Below are 17,313 nucleotides of genomic sequence, written 5' to 3'. Positions count from 1 at the left end.
GCAGGTGAAACTTTGGAGGCAAAATAAATCCAAACAAGATCCATACAGCGCCATTCACAGCACAGAACTACAAAAACAGCCAGATGGGAAGAGAGAATGCTTTCCACCATCCCCTGCAGATAAGTCTGCCTTGCAGGGAGGGAAACTGACTGGAGATACTGTCACGGTGCATTTTGGTTTTGCTCATTCCAGTGCTCTCCAGGGACCAGGCACAGGGAGGGACCTGCCAGCTCATGTGTCTTGATGCTAGCCCAGAACATCCATTCCTTGCTCTGGCTCCAACTGCTGAGAAGCCTCAACCTAATCACAATTCCACCAGTTCACTAGGCTGTATGCCAGATACGTGTGTTGCTTCATTGAGCCTCACAGCCCAAAAAGCAGCAATTCTTGCTGCCTTTGTACAGTTGAGGAACCTGGGGCTTGGAGAGCCAGGTCAGTCAGCTCATAGCAGAGGCAGGATCCAGCTCTCCAGGCTCAACCTTTCACCAGACATTGGACACATCCCCAGTGGTACAAGAATAGCTTCTGTGGGTGCCATGCCTTAACCTCACTTCCTACAAGCTGCTGTTAACACCTGCAGCAATGAAGTCCCTTTGGGCTGCATCATCCTGTCTCATTCTGTAGCAGATTTCTCAGCCTTTACACTACCAACATTTTGGACCTGGTAATTCTTTCTTGTGGGGGCTGTCCTGTGTACTGTAGGATGTTTAGCAAAATCCCTGGCCTCTGCCCACTAAATGCCAGTAGCACCCCTCCCTCACTTATAACAACCAAAATATCTCCAGACTCTGCCAAATGTCACATGGGGCGGGGGGAGCAAAAGCGGCCCCAGCTGACAACCACTATTCCATAGCTGCCATTTCTCAGGTACTTTTTGGCGGTTAAGGCGTAGGTTCTGGAAATAAACTCCCTATGTTTGAGTCTTGATATTGCCACTTATAACTGGATGAGTAAACTGTTTAACTGTGCCTCTACTTCATCTATAAAATGGGGATAAACACTGTCCCTGCCTCATCATGTTGGGTGAGGGATAAATAGATTATTAATGACAATAGCCCAATTATTAATACACGTAGTCTGTATACGTCAGTCTGTGTGTATAGCATGTCAAGGGATGATGGCTGTGATGTGGTGCTGAGGGTCACTATGTGCCAGACACCATGCTAAGCATTTTGCAGACATTACCCAATTTAGTCCTCACAACAGCTCTGGAGGAATTTAGGATCATTTCCCTTTTACAGTGAAGAAGCTGAGACTCAGAGACTAAATCTTTATGGACTTCCCAAGGATGTGAAGGCAAACAACTGAGCCAGGATCCAAAATTAGGTCTGTCTGACTCCAAAGTCTAGATATTCCAGAGTATTCCTATTTCCACAGAAGAAAACCAAGGAGCAGAAAGATAGATCTGAGACCTTGGGCCCAGATGCACACACTGCAGGCAGCCCTCACCTTGCTGGTGGAGAATGGGTGATGATTCACAGTTGGATTTGGGGTACACGGGGAATGCACTTTATTCTGTCTGTTCTTGGGAGGATGGAATCCTCTGAGAAGTTCCCTAGCATCACCCAGACTGTGATTTGTGGGTAAAAGCTGGGACCACCGGCTGCAAAGGAAGCATTGACAGTAGAGGTCCCTGAGACCCTCACATGCACTCACTCTACCTTGGGTGATAGTCTTATTCGATTTTATAAACGACAATCCAGATTGTCTCACCCATTTCAGAAGGCTTTTAAGAGTGCAAGTTCTAGAATCAGATTCTCAAGATTTGAGCACTTAACTAGCTGTGTGATCTTGTCTGTGTCTCAGTTCCCTCATCTGTAAAGTGGGATGTTTCAGTACCTACTTTGAACTTGTCCTGAGGATTAAAAAGGGTTAATAAATGTAAAGGAGTTAGCACATGGCAAGCACTCAGGGTTAGCCCTTATTCCCAGGAATATTTCTGGTTGGGAAACACGTCACCATATTTGCTAACGCCAGCCATAGGAACATCCTGTCCGTGTAATCTTACATATTTTCAAAACGTGGGAACAAATTCTATCTGACTTTGCCCTCACAGCCGCTCTGTGCAGCCTAGTAAGTACTACCGTCGTCACTTTAGAGGTATGGGTCACAGGAGGCCCGAGTAGCTGTGTGACTTCCTCAAGACCATGCAAAGCCTTAGGGACTGAGGACCCCAGTCCCGCCACCACATAGCTTGCTCCACTCTCTAGAATGGAAGTGAAATTCTCAGACCTCCCATGGAAGCCAGATGCTAAGTGAGAACAGAAAATTTAGCAGCATTAAAGCAAGAACCGTCATAACTATACATCTATAGTTATGACAGTTCTCAGCAACCAACCCCTTCACTTTACCCCCACCATCATCTCCTCTGCCAGGGCTGCAGTGACCAGTGCCGCGGCCCAGGATGTCCCAAACTGATGGCATACTAAGGGTTTCTGAGTGAAGAGAGAGCATGCAAGAAAGACAGTGGCGTGATGCCCCTGACCTTCCTCAGGGGGTCCCCAGTACCGTGGTTTTTCACTGCTTAGCTATCACTTTGTTTTCCCTGGAAGGAAAAAGCGGTGGAACCGGGGTGCTCAGCCTTCCTGCGTCGATAATTGAGTGACTCACCATTCTTTGTGGCACTTACCATGCCCAGATTCAGCCAAGGCCCCGGGAGCACAATTGCAGCTTCTCTTCTGCCAAGGATCCCAGCAGAACACCTTTCAGAGATCCTTTAGGGGCCTGATGGGAAATGAAGTGACAATGCTGGGGGAATCTGTTGAGCCGCACCAAAAATCTGAGAAAGGGAAGACAAGAGAGAGAGGGAAAGAAGTGCTTAATCTCTTAGTATAACAATGGATTCTATTGCCTTTAGATTTTTTTTCTTTATATATGGACTCCTGTAGGATGTTCATTAAAGCTCATAAAACATCCAAAGAGGCGATTCAGAGCAAGATCTCTAACATCTGTCCCTTCTGATGGGGACTTGAGGTGTCCTTTGCATATAAATGAACTCATCTTCCCATGAATGTTCTTGTGGTTCAAAGTAATTGTATTTTGGTCATTACATGCAAGTGGGTTTTCCCATTACCAAAGTAAAAATGAAATGAATCTAATCTGGCATTGTCTGTCCCTGGGCTCTCAGAGGCCTTGACACATTTGAACTATATTCTTCAGCAGTGAACCAATCCCAAGAACAATGGAACTCCCCCCCACCCCACCCCCCCCCGCCCCCTTCCTTGTTGCTGCAGGCAGTGACAGATCCCAGGTGAGAGTAATCTGCTTATGAATAGAGAATACATTCTTAGAGTCTGGCACAGCGACTGTGGGGGTTAATTGGACGTACTGATTCAGAGGTACTGATTGCAGATTTATTCGTTTCTTCAAATAATTAGGGTTTGCCTATTTGTAGAGGTCGTGAGCCACTTGTCTGAACTCTCTCAGTGTGCATTTGCCATGTTTTGTAAGGCAAGGAAGTGCAAGACTCTTCCAACTTCATGTCATAAGGTGTAAATTCCTACATGCCTATGGAATCCAAAGTCAGGATGGGGGAGATTTCCTTGCAAAGACACTATATATGGTGAATGGCTTTCTACTATCTGCAGTTTGGAAATCCAGCAAATGTCTGACTCTCCAGAACTTCACCTACTTGCCAAGGCGCCTGCATCAGAACCTCAAAGAGACACTTTGATTCTTTTGGTCCCAGGGGAGCCTGCCCATGACCACTATTCATTGGCAGTGATAATGCGTACTTGCCTCATTTACCGAAATTGAACATCAGCTCAAATTGTGCACTGTGTCCCTCTGTCATCTGGTCAGGCCGAATATAATAGACTATGAAATAGGGCCACTCCATTTTGTAAATGAAAATCAGTAATTCAGAGGAAACTGACTGTGGCTGGGCACATGTCAGGGTTTTGCCTCGAGCAGGGACAGCAGCTCCTGTTGTATTAGGATGTAACTGGAGATGGAACAAGTCCTTAACACCCTACAGTGTGAGAAACAGGCTGGAGCTCTCAGGACAGCAGCCACCTTGGTGGGAGTAGCAGAGGCTGGAATCTCAAGGGTGGAGACACGGGGGCTTATGGGCCACAGGCCAGGCTGTCTGTCTCCAGCTAAGTAGGGAATAGCCCTCATCAGCAACATTCCTGCCCACAGTAGGGAGAATTGGAATTGCAGAGATAATGGGGGGATACATGAGAGGAAACACACATTCAAGTCACAGGATTTAATGAATCTCCTTCCCCTAATTATCAGTCTCTAAAATGTCCCTGCAGAGAAAGCCAGTTACTGATTCTCTCTGGAGTTCTTACCAGCAGTCCTTGGCCTTTCCCAAAGCCAAGGCTGGTCCTGTTACATTTCCCTTTGAGTCAAGTGAGGACAATTTAAGATGTCCTTTCCTTGCTCAGATAATGGAGGTCTACGATTCACTGTTGTCCCGCATGTGATTTATGTAGAGCCGGCAGCCCTGGCTGTTTCATTTTGGGATGAGCAGACTCTTGGCTTTATTGTCCTCCGAAAAGGTGCATTGGAGCATCACGCTCAAGCGCTGGAACCAGCTGCCTTCCTTCCCCAGTAACTACAGGAAGTGGAAAGAGGTTCTCCGTCCTTTATGGAACATTCCGCAGTCCCCATTCTGTGGGCATAGACTTACACCACGCACGCACACACACGCCCAGTCCAGCATGATCCAGCCTCAGCCTCCCTGTCCCCAGTGCAGAAGGCCACGGTGACAAATAGATGCTGCAGCAGGATTTTTTTTCTTGCTTTGCTTTCTCCTGCCCTCTGCCCGCCAAGCCTTTTTTTCCAGCCTTGGCATAAAATGGTCAAATGATGTTCTACTGCAGAATTCAATTTCACAGTTCAGTTAGGCCCTTGATTACACTGCCAAATTCAGATTAATGTGCATTTAACTAACATGGATCAGGGGAATTCTGGCTGACAGCCAGCTGTAATCGGAGCAATTGATAGCTGTGTGGAGTTTTATGCCCTATCCACCCCAGTGCACCACTGGTGAAATTGATTGATTAAATGAACTCATTGCTATAATTATTTATAATTTTGATACATCACAAGCCTCTGTCTGACCCTATCCTTGGAGACGTTGGGCTCACTATGGAAGGGGAGTCTGGCTGAATTGTTAATGGGGATTATTTATTCCCATAAAATAGAGCCTTTTTGTTTCCCTTCTGGTGTTTTGTTGGATTTGAGTAGAGACATGAAAAAGTACATTTCTTTTAGAATTAATTTATATGGTATACTAAAAGGCATCGGGAAACTAAAAAAATGTATGTTCTTAACCATTTCAAAGAGGAAGGAAACCAAGACTGCTTGTATGTTCTTTCCGTTATTTTTAAAGATTCCTGTAGAGAGAATTCCTGCTCAGAATGTATCTGACTTTCAGTGACAATCAGTGGCCTTGTAACAGCAGCTAAGGAGTTTGGCAGCCTGGGTGATAATTTGCAAAACCATGTAGTCTTCTCTTATTGCATCTTGCCATATGGAAATCCCCCTTAAAAGGATGCAGACCATGTTCTCATTTCTATGAAGTTACTTTTGCACAAAATCACAGGACTGTGCTCTTCAGAGGAGTAGGGAAAAGCCTTTCTGGCATCTCTATTGTTTTCCCTCCTGCATGATGGCTTTCCACCCCTGCTCCCGGTCCCTGTGCCCTTGCAATCTGGTCTTTGAAGGTAAACTATATGCATAGATCTTTTGGAGATGGTTTGGGGCGTGGGTGGTGCTGGTGCAATTCCACTGCAGTGTGGTTTCACTGTGATTAAACCCTACATCCCTTTCAAGATCCTAAAGGCCTGCTCGAATGGATTCCAAATGTACTCCTTTTTTTTTCTAGAGTGTATTTGTAAATCATGTTGTTGGAAAGGTTGCACAGTTCAAGCTTTACTCCTTTGTAAGTCTTTCTTGCATACATGAACGTGTGTGATATGTGCAAAACTGTATATATGGACAAATTCATCATTTATGATTCACCCACTTCCAAATATAAGATATCATAGGAAAGATAATTTAGAATAGGACAATTAAATAATTATAACAGTTTGAGCCATGTGAGAGGGCCAGCAGGCCTCATTACAGAAGAAAATTTCGGCTTGCTTTCTTCAAAGAACATACAGAAGAAAGTTTGGGCATTGTTGGAGCCGAACACAAGTTTTGCTCTGGCCAAAGCAGAAACGAAAGTGATGAATTATGTACATAGACGGTCAACTCATTTTGCTGTGATGGTTATTCCTTTTTTGTGTATTTGAGCTGATTTCTCTAAGCCAAGACTGTTAAAAAAAAATTTTTTTTCTTCCACCCCCCAGGCATTATCATCCATCATTTTCTGGCCTAGGTCTCGCATTCTGCTCCAGGCTGCTCAGACATCTGGGCCCCCAGTGAAACACCCTAGCCAGACTTGAGCCCCGTAGGTGTCACTCCACCCTGTGCCCACCTCTGTCCTGACCGTGTCCACCTGCTATTGAAGGAGATCTCTGAGAATGTATCAAGGGCCCAAGTCCTAAAATGACACTTGTCTAGATTTGAATCCCAGCTCTACTTCTTGGTAGTTTGAGACTTTTGCATGACCTACTTAAACCCACTGTGCCTCGGTGTCCTTATCTGTAAAATGGAACAATTATGGGTCTATCTCATTGTGTGACTTCAGGTTTAAATGCAACCATGTACATAAAGGGCTTAGAATAGTCCTTGGCTGATGGAAAGCACCAGCAAATGTCAAGTATCATTATTCCCATGAGTATGTGTTACTCCTCAAGGATAGACTTCTAACAGAGCAGTTGGCTAGTGGAAGGGATCCTACTTTAAATGCCAGTAAAACACCCCTGCATTTTCTCAAAGGGAGAGTGTCCAGCCTTGATTATACAGACTAGGGAGGTGACAACTAATGGTAGAAATGCGAAGGCAGGCAAGGAATCATCTAGATACCCTCCCACTGGGAGTGAAGGACTGGCCTGAGCAGAAGAATTTGGGGTTGTGTAATCCTCTTGGGGTGGTTTGCCTTGGATTGCTTGGGGCAGTTTCACCTCCCTAAGCCTCAATTCTATCAACAATAAAATAGGATAAATTACCCCCCCACCCCCCGCCCTGGCTTGACTTTCAGAGTGAAAAAGAATGAGGTCTGCACAAATGTGGGGTCCGGCGATACTCACCGTCATGGAACCCACAGTTGGGTCATCAAGATCCAACTGAGGGCCATGGGTCAACCACATGGTGACCCCGAACAGGGTCGCTCTTGCATTTTTCCTTCACAAAGTCAGCTATTTGTCTGCCATCTTCTCCTTGAACAGATGGAAGCCAGGAGGGAAGACGATGTGTTTCCTCACTGGAGGCAAACAGTCAATGCTCCTTTGACGAGTACACCTCGACTTTGGTTCCAAACATTGTCGTTTGTGATAGTGGTTGCTCTTCATCCATTGCTTTTTTTAAGAGTCTGCTCCTCTTATGAGAAGCCATGAAAGACAATAGCACCATTGTGTCTCAGAGACCTAATTTCAAAGACGTTTGGCTCCCGGTGTACACCTCTGCATTCTCTCTGACTGGAAAGTGTCCCATTTGTGCTGGCAAGTATCCTCTTCTTTATGCCGCAGCCTGCTGTTGAGAGTAGACTCTGATAATGCTGCTGACAGTCGATAAAGAAGAAAAATGGCCTAATGCAGTGTGGAGTGGTGTTTGCGATTAGTACAGGATACAGCTTTTTTATTTCTAATATATCTTCAGAGATCAGTTATAGGTGCTTGTGGGGAATGAACTCAGTTTCGCTTCAAGTACAGGAGCAAATCCTCCAATGAAGACGCTGGGAGACGATGGCATGTGATGGCTCCCAAGACACACTTTCAAAAATAAAAGTCATAGACCTCGCTTCCCCTCATGCGCCGGCCTTGTGACTATCCTGGGCTTGGCGAATCTCAAGCCTAATGTAAAGGAAGAATCCAGTTATTTAATTCACACAGACATTTGTCCCCCCTCCCCGCCCCCCCGTCACATGTACTCACCAGTTTTCCTTGTGTATGGCACACATCTAGGGGCTTGGAAAAAATCAGCTTCATTTCAAATATGGCATTTTAATTATAATACAACGTTCAATACATTACAATTAAAGGCACCTTGTCTGATTGTTTTGAAGATTAATGTATAGGAAAACATATGCCACTGATACATTGTACATCTTCAATAAATGCTACCTAGTTTTATTAATATTGTAGGTACTATTTCTTTTCTTTTACATTCCCACTACTGTGCTAAGCAACTTATATAATAATACAACTACCTAGAATGTATTGGCCAGTCACTGTTCGAATCCTTTAATATGTACTCAATCCTTTAAAATCCACAATGACCTAATGAAGTAGGTATTATTATCATTACTGTCATTTTACAGATGAGAAAACTGAAGCACAGAGAATTTAAGTAACTTGCCCAGTGACACACAACTTTCTTGTGGCAGAAAGAGCTTTTGAGCCCAGAGTCTGTTTTCTTAAATGCTAGGTTGCTCTAGCTTGCTACAGTTAAGCTTCATAAAAGTGCCTTGAAGGAGGTATTATGATCCCCGTTTTACAGATGAGGAAACTGAGGTTCAGAGAGGCTAAGTGATTTGACTAAAGCCATCAGAATCAGAATTCAACCCTAAGTATGCCCCTCGAAAGCTTGTATTCTCTGTTCTACAACCAGGGCCCTGTCTTAGCAGTACCCTGGTCCCTACTGGTTGGTGTGAGGCTGTCTGAGTGGTGAACACACCTGATTAGGGTGTGGTGTTCTCAAGGCTGGGAAGGGCCGCATTGCTGGCTGTGCCGCAGGGCAGCACTGCTGTCTGGGAGACAGTGAACAGTGCAGAATGGTGCCATGGTAGCAATTTTAAGGAGCCCACTGTGCAGATCTTGCTCCTGAGCTTGTGGAATAAGCATCTGTTCATGCTATGTTAAGGGGCCAGAGCTTCAGACACCTGCCTTCTTCCAGATGACCACCATGTTGCCAGATGCAATGAGCAACATGCTCCGTCCTACTTCACTTCTCCGTGGCATTTGACATGGCTCGTTACTGCTTCCTTCTTGAAATCTTTCCTCCCTTGGCTCCAGGACACCCTAGGCCCTTAGTTTCTTTCCTATGTCACTGGTCATTCCTTCTCTGTTCCTTTTTCCAAGATCCTCCTGCTCTTTCCGGTCTCTAAATGTTGGAGTCCTTGGACCTTCTCATACACGTTCAGCATCATGGCTTTTAGTACCAGCTATATACTGATGGATGACTCTCAGATTTGTGTCTGTAGCCTGAGCTCTTCCCTGGACTGGAGGCATGTCTACGTTTCCTAAACCACATCTCCACATGGATACTTAATAACTCTCTCAAACTTAACGTGGCCATAACAGAACTCTTGGTTTCCCCCCAGGTATTAGTTATCTATTGCTGTGTAACAAATTATCCTAAAACTTAAGGGCTTAAAACAACAATAAACATCTATTATCTCACACAGTTTCTGTGAGTTAAGTCTCTGTGACTAGCTTAACTGGATGCTTCTGGCCTTGAATTTCCCATGAGGTTGCAGTCAAGATGTCAGCCAGGGCTACAGTCATCTGAAGGCTTGACTCAGGGCCGGAGGATCATTTCCAAAATGGCTCACGTGGCTGTTGGTGAAAGGCCTCAGTTTCTAGCTGGCCTTAGACTGGAGGCCTTGCCACTTGGACCTCTCTGTAGGATTCTTGAGTGTCCTCATAACATGGCAGCTGGAGAGAGCCAGAGCAAGTGATCCAAGAAAGAAGGCAAAGAAGCCACAATGTCCCTTTTGGCCTCAGAAGGCACTTACTATCACTTCCACATATTCTTTTGCTCACACAGATCAACCTGATACATGTAGGAGGAACCTACACAAGGATGTAAATGTCAGGAGGCAGGGGTCATTGGAGCCATCTTGGAGGCTGATTACCACACCCCACAAGCCTGCTTCTGCCCCTGTGCTCTTCATATCACTAAATGGCCTATCACTCAGACCAAAAACCTAAGAAACATCTCTGATTCTTCTCTTCCAAATTCTAATTGTATCCATCAGCAAATCCTGTCAGCTCAACTTCAGACCCTACCCTAGATTCCACCATTTCTCACCTCTTCTCCAGCACCCACCCTCATCTCTGCCCACATTAACTGCAGTAAGCCAACTAACATCCCTCTTTCCACTCTTGTCACCAAAGTCTCTTTTCCGGCAGCTAGAGAGTCAGATCATGTCACTCCTCTCTGCTTAGCAACCTCCAGTGGCTCCCACCTTACTCAGAGCAACGACTGGCGTTCTTGCCATGGTCTGCATGATCTGCCTCCTGGCTGCTTCTCTGTCCATCTTTCCAAACTGCCTCCCCCTCTGCTCCAGGAGAGCCTCCATGCTGTTCCTCAGGCCTGTGTGTGCCTCAGAATCCTGCGTGCACTGTGCTCTCTGCCTGGACTACCCCTCCCCACACAGTCACAGGGCTTGCTCCCTCTCTTCAGCCAGGTTTCTACTCGAATGACACCCCTGAGAGAGGCCTTCCTTGGCCGTCCCATCCAAGATGGCACCTCGTTACTTTCAGCCCCCTTGCTCTGCTTTATTTTTCTTCATATCACTTATTACTACTGCACCACATACTGTATATTTATTGGTTTTCTTATTTACCATCTGTCTCCTCTAGAATGTAAACTCTGGGAAGGCAGACATACCATCCATTATGATTATTGCTGGACCTTCCCACAGCACCTGAAATGGTGTCTAGCACATAATAGTTGCTCAAATATTAATTTGTGGAATAAATGAATTAAGGAATGAATGTACCATATGGGAGCAATGGATTCATCTAGAACAGTGCCGCCAGATATAACATTCTGTGATGGTCGAAATGTTCTATATTTGTGCTGTCTGATGTGGTGACTATTAAATACTTAAAATGTGACTAATATGACTGAGAAGCTGAATTTTTTATTTTAATTTTAATTTTTATTGATTTTAACTCGATAGCCACATGTGGCCAATAGCAATCATATTAGAACAGATCTAGATCCTTGGGGCGGATGGGGGTGAGGCATGTAAATGTCATTCCATGTACATGCTGGTAGAGTGGGAGAAACTTCTAGGGCGCTGTGTTAAGAAGGAGCCTAAGGTCCAATCAAAAAATCTTTTTGAGCACCTTATATGTACTCGACACTGTGTTGTCGTCATGATCTTACACACAACAGAGCATTGATGGATTGGCGCTTCCTGCCCAGTGCAAGGAGGCGAATGTGGTATGATGTAGTATGTTGACCATCCCTGACCTCGGTCTTTCCAGCCGTGGCCAGAGCTCCTTCCTGATCCCTTGCAGGGAGTGATTGCTGGAACCTAGCATCATAGAAGCCCCTCCCTGACTTCCCCCACCCTTACTCTTCCCCTCCTTGTTCTCTTCCACTAAGTTCCCTCAATCCACTCTTCATAATCAGAGTAGAATGTTTTTCGCTGGAATCCCTTTGAGGGCTGACCAAATTTCCCTTTCACACACACACACCTGAAAATTTTGGTTACTCGCAATTATATGTGTACTTACTTGGTGAGAACATTGCATGTGTTTACCTTATTGTCCAACCTGAAAAGCTGCTTAGCATGGGGAGCCATGTTTTTCCTTTTGTACATACCTGCTAAGTATGTGTGTGGATGGTACATACCACCCTCTAGTATGCAAGTTGAGGAGCGTGGGAAAGGCCTCCTACCCCTGAAATTTCTCTCTGAATTACTTAGCTGAAGACTAACATCCTTTAATGAGGAATGGGGTCTTTCATTCCTGAAAAAGAAAATAGGGCTTACACAGGAGGTACACCTTGGATAAGGCACACGTTAACTAGAAACCCCGCTGTGGTGCTCATGAATGGGAGGAGGCCCTTCCCTAGGTGTGGTAGATAATTTGGTGGCCTGGCCATATTCCTTCACCACCTAACTGTTTCTATCTGCCAACACAGCTTTCCTTTGTCTAAAGCAGTCCTTCTCAGTCAAGGGGAATATTGTTCATATCCTGGGGACGTTTGGCAACATCTCAAAACACTTTTGTTGGTCATGGCTCGGAGAAGGGGCTGCTACTGCATCTAGTGGGTAGAGTCCTGGGATGCTGCTAAACATCCTGCAACACACAGGAGGACAGTCCCCCATAGCACAGAATTTTCTGGCCCAAAACATCAGTAGTACCAAGGTTGAGAAATTCTGGTCTAAGAGCTTTCTTGAGCCCCTGAAGCCCACTCAGCCCAGGACACAGCAGGCCAGAAGTGCCAGGGAATTGATATCCATAGGAGCAGACGTTGAACAGTGTTTGAAGGGAGCTGGTGCATAAATACCCCAACTCTACCCCTCAGATCGGACAACTCAGAGGCACATGTTCTACATAGTCTCAGGGTTCAGAGTTACCCAGCAGGATTAAGTTCCAGTTGCTTCAGTGGTAACTTGCTGTGTATGTTAGTCAAGGTTCACCAAAGAAACAGAACCAAGGTGGCATGTATATGTGTACAGGGGGAGAGAGATTGTAAGGAATTGACTCATGCGATGGTGGGGGCTGGCAAGTCCGAAATATGCAGGGCTGGTTAGCAGGCTGGAAGTTCCAGCAGGAGTTGACACAGTCTTGAGTCCAAGGGCAGTCTGCGAGGCAAATATCCCTCCTCTTTGGGTGGCCTCAATCTTTTTTCTCTTAAAGCCTTGAACAATTGAATGTAGCCCACCCACATTACGGAGGATAATCTGCTTTATGCAAAGTCTGCCTATGTAAACGTTAATTCCATCTAAAAAATACCTTCACGGCAATATCTAGACTAGTTTTTGACCAAGCAACTGGGTGCCATAGGCTAGGCAAGTGAACACCTAATATTAACCATCATACTCTGTAACTCATCATTTGTTGGCATTTTTCCCTGTCCCTGTCTCATTTCTTAACGCCTGAGATCACCTCCCACTACTTGCATTCAAATTCAGGTCTCCGAGTCTGCTTCTGGGGATTTTTAACAGGGAGAGGGGAAGGAAGAGGCTGGGTGGGGAGGTTGGATGGTAGATAAAGGGTGGAAGCAGAGGCAACCCAGCGCCTCGCACAGTAAGCCTCCCCTAGGACCAGGTTGTGCAGTGGTGCCCTTCATTCGGACCAGCTGTGGGTTGGCTCAGTAACTGACTGGCTGTGGCATTCAGATGTAGCATGTGACTCTTCTCTATCCATGTCTGTCTTCCCAGGTGGATTACGATCGAGCACAGATGGTCCTCAGCCCTCCACTGTCAGGGTCCGACACCTACCCAAGGGTCCCCGCCAAACTACCTCAAAGTCAAAGCAAAGCTGGCTATTCCTCCAGCAGCCACCAGTACCCATCTGGGTACCACAAAGCCACCCTGTACCACCACCCCTCCCTGCAGACCAGTTCGCAGTACATCTCCACAGCTTCTTACCTGAGCTCTCTCAGCATCTCATCCAGCACCTACCCCCCACCCAGCTGGGGCTCCTCCTCAGACCAGCAGCCCTCCAGGGTATCCCACGAACAGTTTCGGGCTGCCCTGCAGCTCGTGGTCAGCCCCGGAGACCCCAGGGAATACTTGGACAACTTTATCAAAATTGGGGAAGGGTCGACCGGCATCGTGTGCATCGCAACCGAGAAACACACAGGGAAGCAAGTTGCGGTGAAGAAAATGGACCTCCGAAAGCAACAGAGACGAGAACTGCTTTTTAATGAGGTAAATGGTGTGTTCGGATCATCCTTCCTCTCCTGTGTGGTATTTATTTCGCATTTCAAAAATAGTACATGTACGTTTTAGGACATTAGAAAGCACTGAAAATATAAACACGAAAACAGCGTCCCCGGTAATCCTTCCTTCTGGTCTTGTTCTCTGCACGTTTGGCTGCTGCCTTTATGAAGTGCTCGTGTATCAGCTTCTGTGCTAAGCATTGATCTGGTTTGATTCTCACAGCAACTCTGTGAGACAGAAAGATGTTATCACCATAGCAACAAGGAAACCTGGACTCAGATAGGTTAAGTACCTAGCCCAGAGTCATACAGCAGGTTGACGGCAAAGCTGGGATTTGAATTCCAGCAAATCCCAAAGCCTCATGCTGCACTGTGTGCGTGTATATGCATTTTATACTGTTCTGATGCCATGTACACCCTTTGTAGCCAATTTTTTTTAAATCACAGTAAACAGAGGTCTGTTTACCAATAGACTGTCACTCTATAGGAACTTTAAAAGTTTTTTCCTACCTATAGAAATAGTTAATTATTCCTGTAGGAAATATGGAAAATATAGAAAATGCCCCATAATCCCACAACCAAGCAATAGCCTGCATTAATATTTCAGTATTTCCTTTCTATATTTTTTCTACTTAGAGAAATAACATATAGTATCGATTTCCAGAGAGTTTGTACCAATTTGGACCCTCACCAATAATCATGTTTCACCATCCCTAGCATTGGATACTATCATGTTATCTCTGTTAATCTGATAAACATAAATAAATCTTACTGCTTTAATTAACACTGTTATTACTAGTGAAGCTGAATTTGCTTTTAAATGTTTAGAGGCCATTTTTATTTTTTCATCAAATCGTGTGGCCTTTGCACAGTTTTCAATTAGGGTGGTAGCATTTGTATTATTGATTTGTAAGAGCTCTTGATATATTAAGGAATTAACTCTTTTCTATATATTTGTTGCACATATTTTTCCACTTTCTCATTTTGCCTTTTAAATTTGCTTATCACTTGAGAGCTCTAAAATGCACATAGGTGGAAAAACATGAGTACCTGTGTCCAGGGACACAAAACATCGTGGAGTAATATCCCTTTAGTGTGTCTTGAGGGTCTTGGGGAGAGAGATGAGCGTTTGTGGATGAGAAATCTAAGTCTTAAAGATAGCAAGTCAGGATTCCAGTGTTAGAAAATATGTCAGTTTCTAGCAAAGGATGTTATCACCCACGTATCCTAACTCTCAGAGCAATAAACAGACACTGTAAAAATACGATCAGCTGTGACATTGGACCCTCTTCTGTGGTGGCTCATGTGAAGCCACCAGTGGCTCCATACATCTCCAGCTCCCACAGGTGTTCATTTCTTTCCCATGCTCTGAACCTTACAGAGAGCACAAGGTGAGTGGGTTTCAGCTTCTTCCCAGGCCACGATTCCCGATTTCTGCAACTTATTTCCAAATCACAGTTCCAGAACAGACAGGGCAAATACAATTTCGATAAGCAATTCTATAATTTATTATTTAACACTAATTCCAAAAATGTCACCAGAAGCAGTTACAGGACAGCAATTCCTGGAAGCTCTCTCCAGAAAAGAGGCTCATGTTAGCCTTTTTATGCCTGAGTCATATTTGTTTTTACCTTCAAGTCCTATCCTTTGTATTCAGCCCAAACCTCTCTCAGACCAACCCAGACCTTCTCCCAAGAAGTTAAGTTGGTATTGTGTAGCCCCACCTTTACTAACTGTTTACTTTATTCGCTATGAGACTCACTCACTATTGACTCACTTACCATGAGTTGGTGACCCTTTTGCCAGGTAACCAACAGTAGACTATGGACAGTGCATTCTAAAGGAGACCGTTAGGGATATCTGATCATATCCCCCAGAACAATCAACTCAGCTCCCTCTTGTGAATGCAAACCTTGCCGTGGTTCTGCCTGTTTTCGCTCCTTATTCTCCTCCACCCACCTTCCCTCCTTCTCCAATGTCTGGTTGACTTGCCGTTTTCTCCCGAATTTATTAACTTGATTCCTTTTATTCCTAATAACTAACCTCAATGCTGTCTTCTTGTCTAAAGTAGATTCCAGAATAAATCCCCCCGCAATCAGTACTTCTCAGTCAATTGTACTCACAGCACAGGTGTAGCCACAAGAGGAAAAAAAGCCAAATTTCACCATCACAAGTAAAAAAGTATCTTTCCGTTTGCCCAGGTTGTGATAATGCGAGATTACCACCATGACAACGTGGTTGACATGTACAACAGCTACCTGGTCAGCGATGAGCTCTGGGTGGTCATGGAGTTTCTAGAAGGTGGTGCCTTGACGGACATTGTTACTCACACCAGGTAAGTATCTTTACTGTCCAGACAAATAAAGGTACTTGTTATTTTCTTCCGGGGTGAGGCCTCAATGAGTATCTTTATGAACTCTTTGGTAAATTATAAGCACTTTGAAGTCAGGGAACATGAGTACCCCTTTCCTCTCTATTCCTAAGTGCCTATTATAATATCATTTATATATAGTTCGTTCATTCAATAACATTTTCCCTGCCCTCTAGAAGTTCATTAATACCCATTGATTTTAAATCAGCAAGCTTCTGAGAATGAAGTTTCAGTGACAAATAATAGAATTTATTGTCCCTGCATAGATTTCAAAAACTGAATTTCATTCTCCTGAGTTGTCATGCCATTGCTATGTGTTGATACCACAAGGGTACCTTGGGGAGGAAGGGGCAAGTGGAGGATCAAAGTTTTATGTCATAATAACAAACCTACATAGGAAAGAGAAATTCAATTCTGTTTTAAATAGTCTTGCAAACAACAATGGTTAATTATTATCTTGTTGCCTTGGGTACTTTCTTCCCTGATGTATCAGTTGTGGTCTTTTCATCAAGTGTTTATTGATCATCTTTTATGTGCCAGATTCTTTCCTAAGTGCTGGGGATACAAAAGATACAAATGAATAAGGCTCAGATATATCCCTTCAGGGAAGTCACAAATTAGAAATAAATATATTATAATACTTGTGCAGAATTAGAAACATGTATATAAATAGGATAGAAGAATACCTGAATGTCTCTATCAGGGAGAGTCAAGAAAGATTTCCAATATAAGGTGATAGAGGAGATGGGTTTTGAGAGAGGCATAGGAATCTTCTTTACTAAGAAGGCAAGTGGGAGGAAAAGGCCATTGAAGGCAGGAGAAAGAGTATATGCTAAGACAGTGCTTCTCAAATTTTAATATGCATACAAACTTCCTGTTAAGATGCAGATCCTGATTCAATAGAGAGGGGCATAATACTCTGACAAGCTCCCAGGCAATGCCAGTGCTGTTGGTTCATGGACCACATTTGGAGAAGCAAGGTTCTAAGGAACAGACACATAAAAAAGCATGCTACATTTGGGAAACTTTAAGTTTGGTCTTGTTGGTGAATAAAATGCCAAATAGTTAGGAGAGGATTGTCATGAAGGAGAGGCATTGGATATTAGCTGATGTCACTAAAGTGGCACCCAAATCATAAGTGAATCCAGATGAACAACAGGGAAAGCAAGGTAGCAAGAAAGGGTTTGGAAACCCTATGAGGGACAGAAGATGCTGCTGTTTCTCCACTAAAATGAGGCAGCGTTTCAATCATGACC

General features: G+C 44.5%; 1 protein-coding gene across 1 annotated transcript in view; it reads left to right on the top strand.

Annotated features, from left to right (window-relative positions):
* Positions 1 to 17,313, top strand: part of PAK5 (p21 (RAC1) activated kinase 5) — a 301,284-nt gene that overhangs the window by 261,667 nt on the left and 22,304 nt on the right. The window contains exons 5-6 of the mRNA XM_058563203.1: positions 13,184 to 13,675; positions 15,888 to 16,021. Of these exons, the coding sequence (XP_058419186.1) occupies positions 13,184 to 13,675; positions 15,888 to 16,021 (626 nt within the window). The remainder of the gene's footprint in view (positions 1 to 13,183; positions 13,676 to 15,887; positions 16,022 to 17,313) is intronic.

The sequence above is a fragment of the Diceros bicornis genome, chromosome 19 (assembly GCF_020826845.1).
Source record: "Diceros bicornis minor isolate mBicDic1 chromosome 19, mDicBic1.mat.cur, whole genome shotgun sequence".
NCBI classification, from domain to species: Eukaryota; Metazoa; Chordata; class Mammalia; order Perissodactyla; family Rhinocerotidae; genus Diceros; species Diceros bicornis.
Note: the sequence above shows the minus strand (reverse complement) of the source record. Positions and strands in the feature narration are given on the sequence as shown.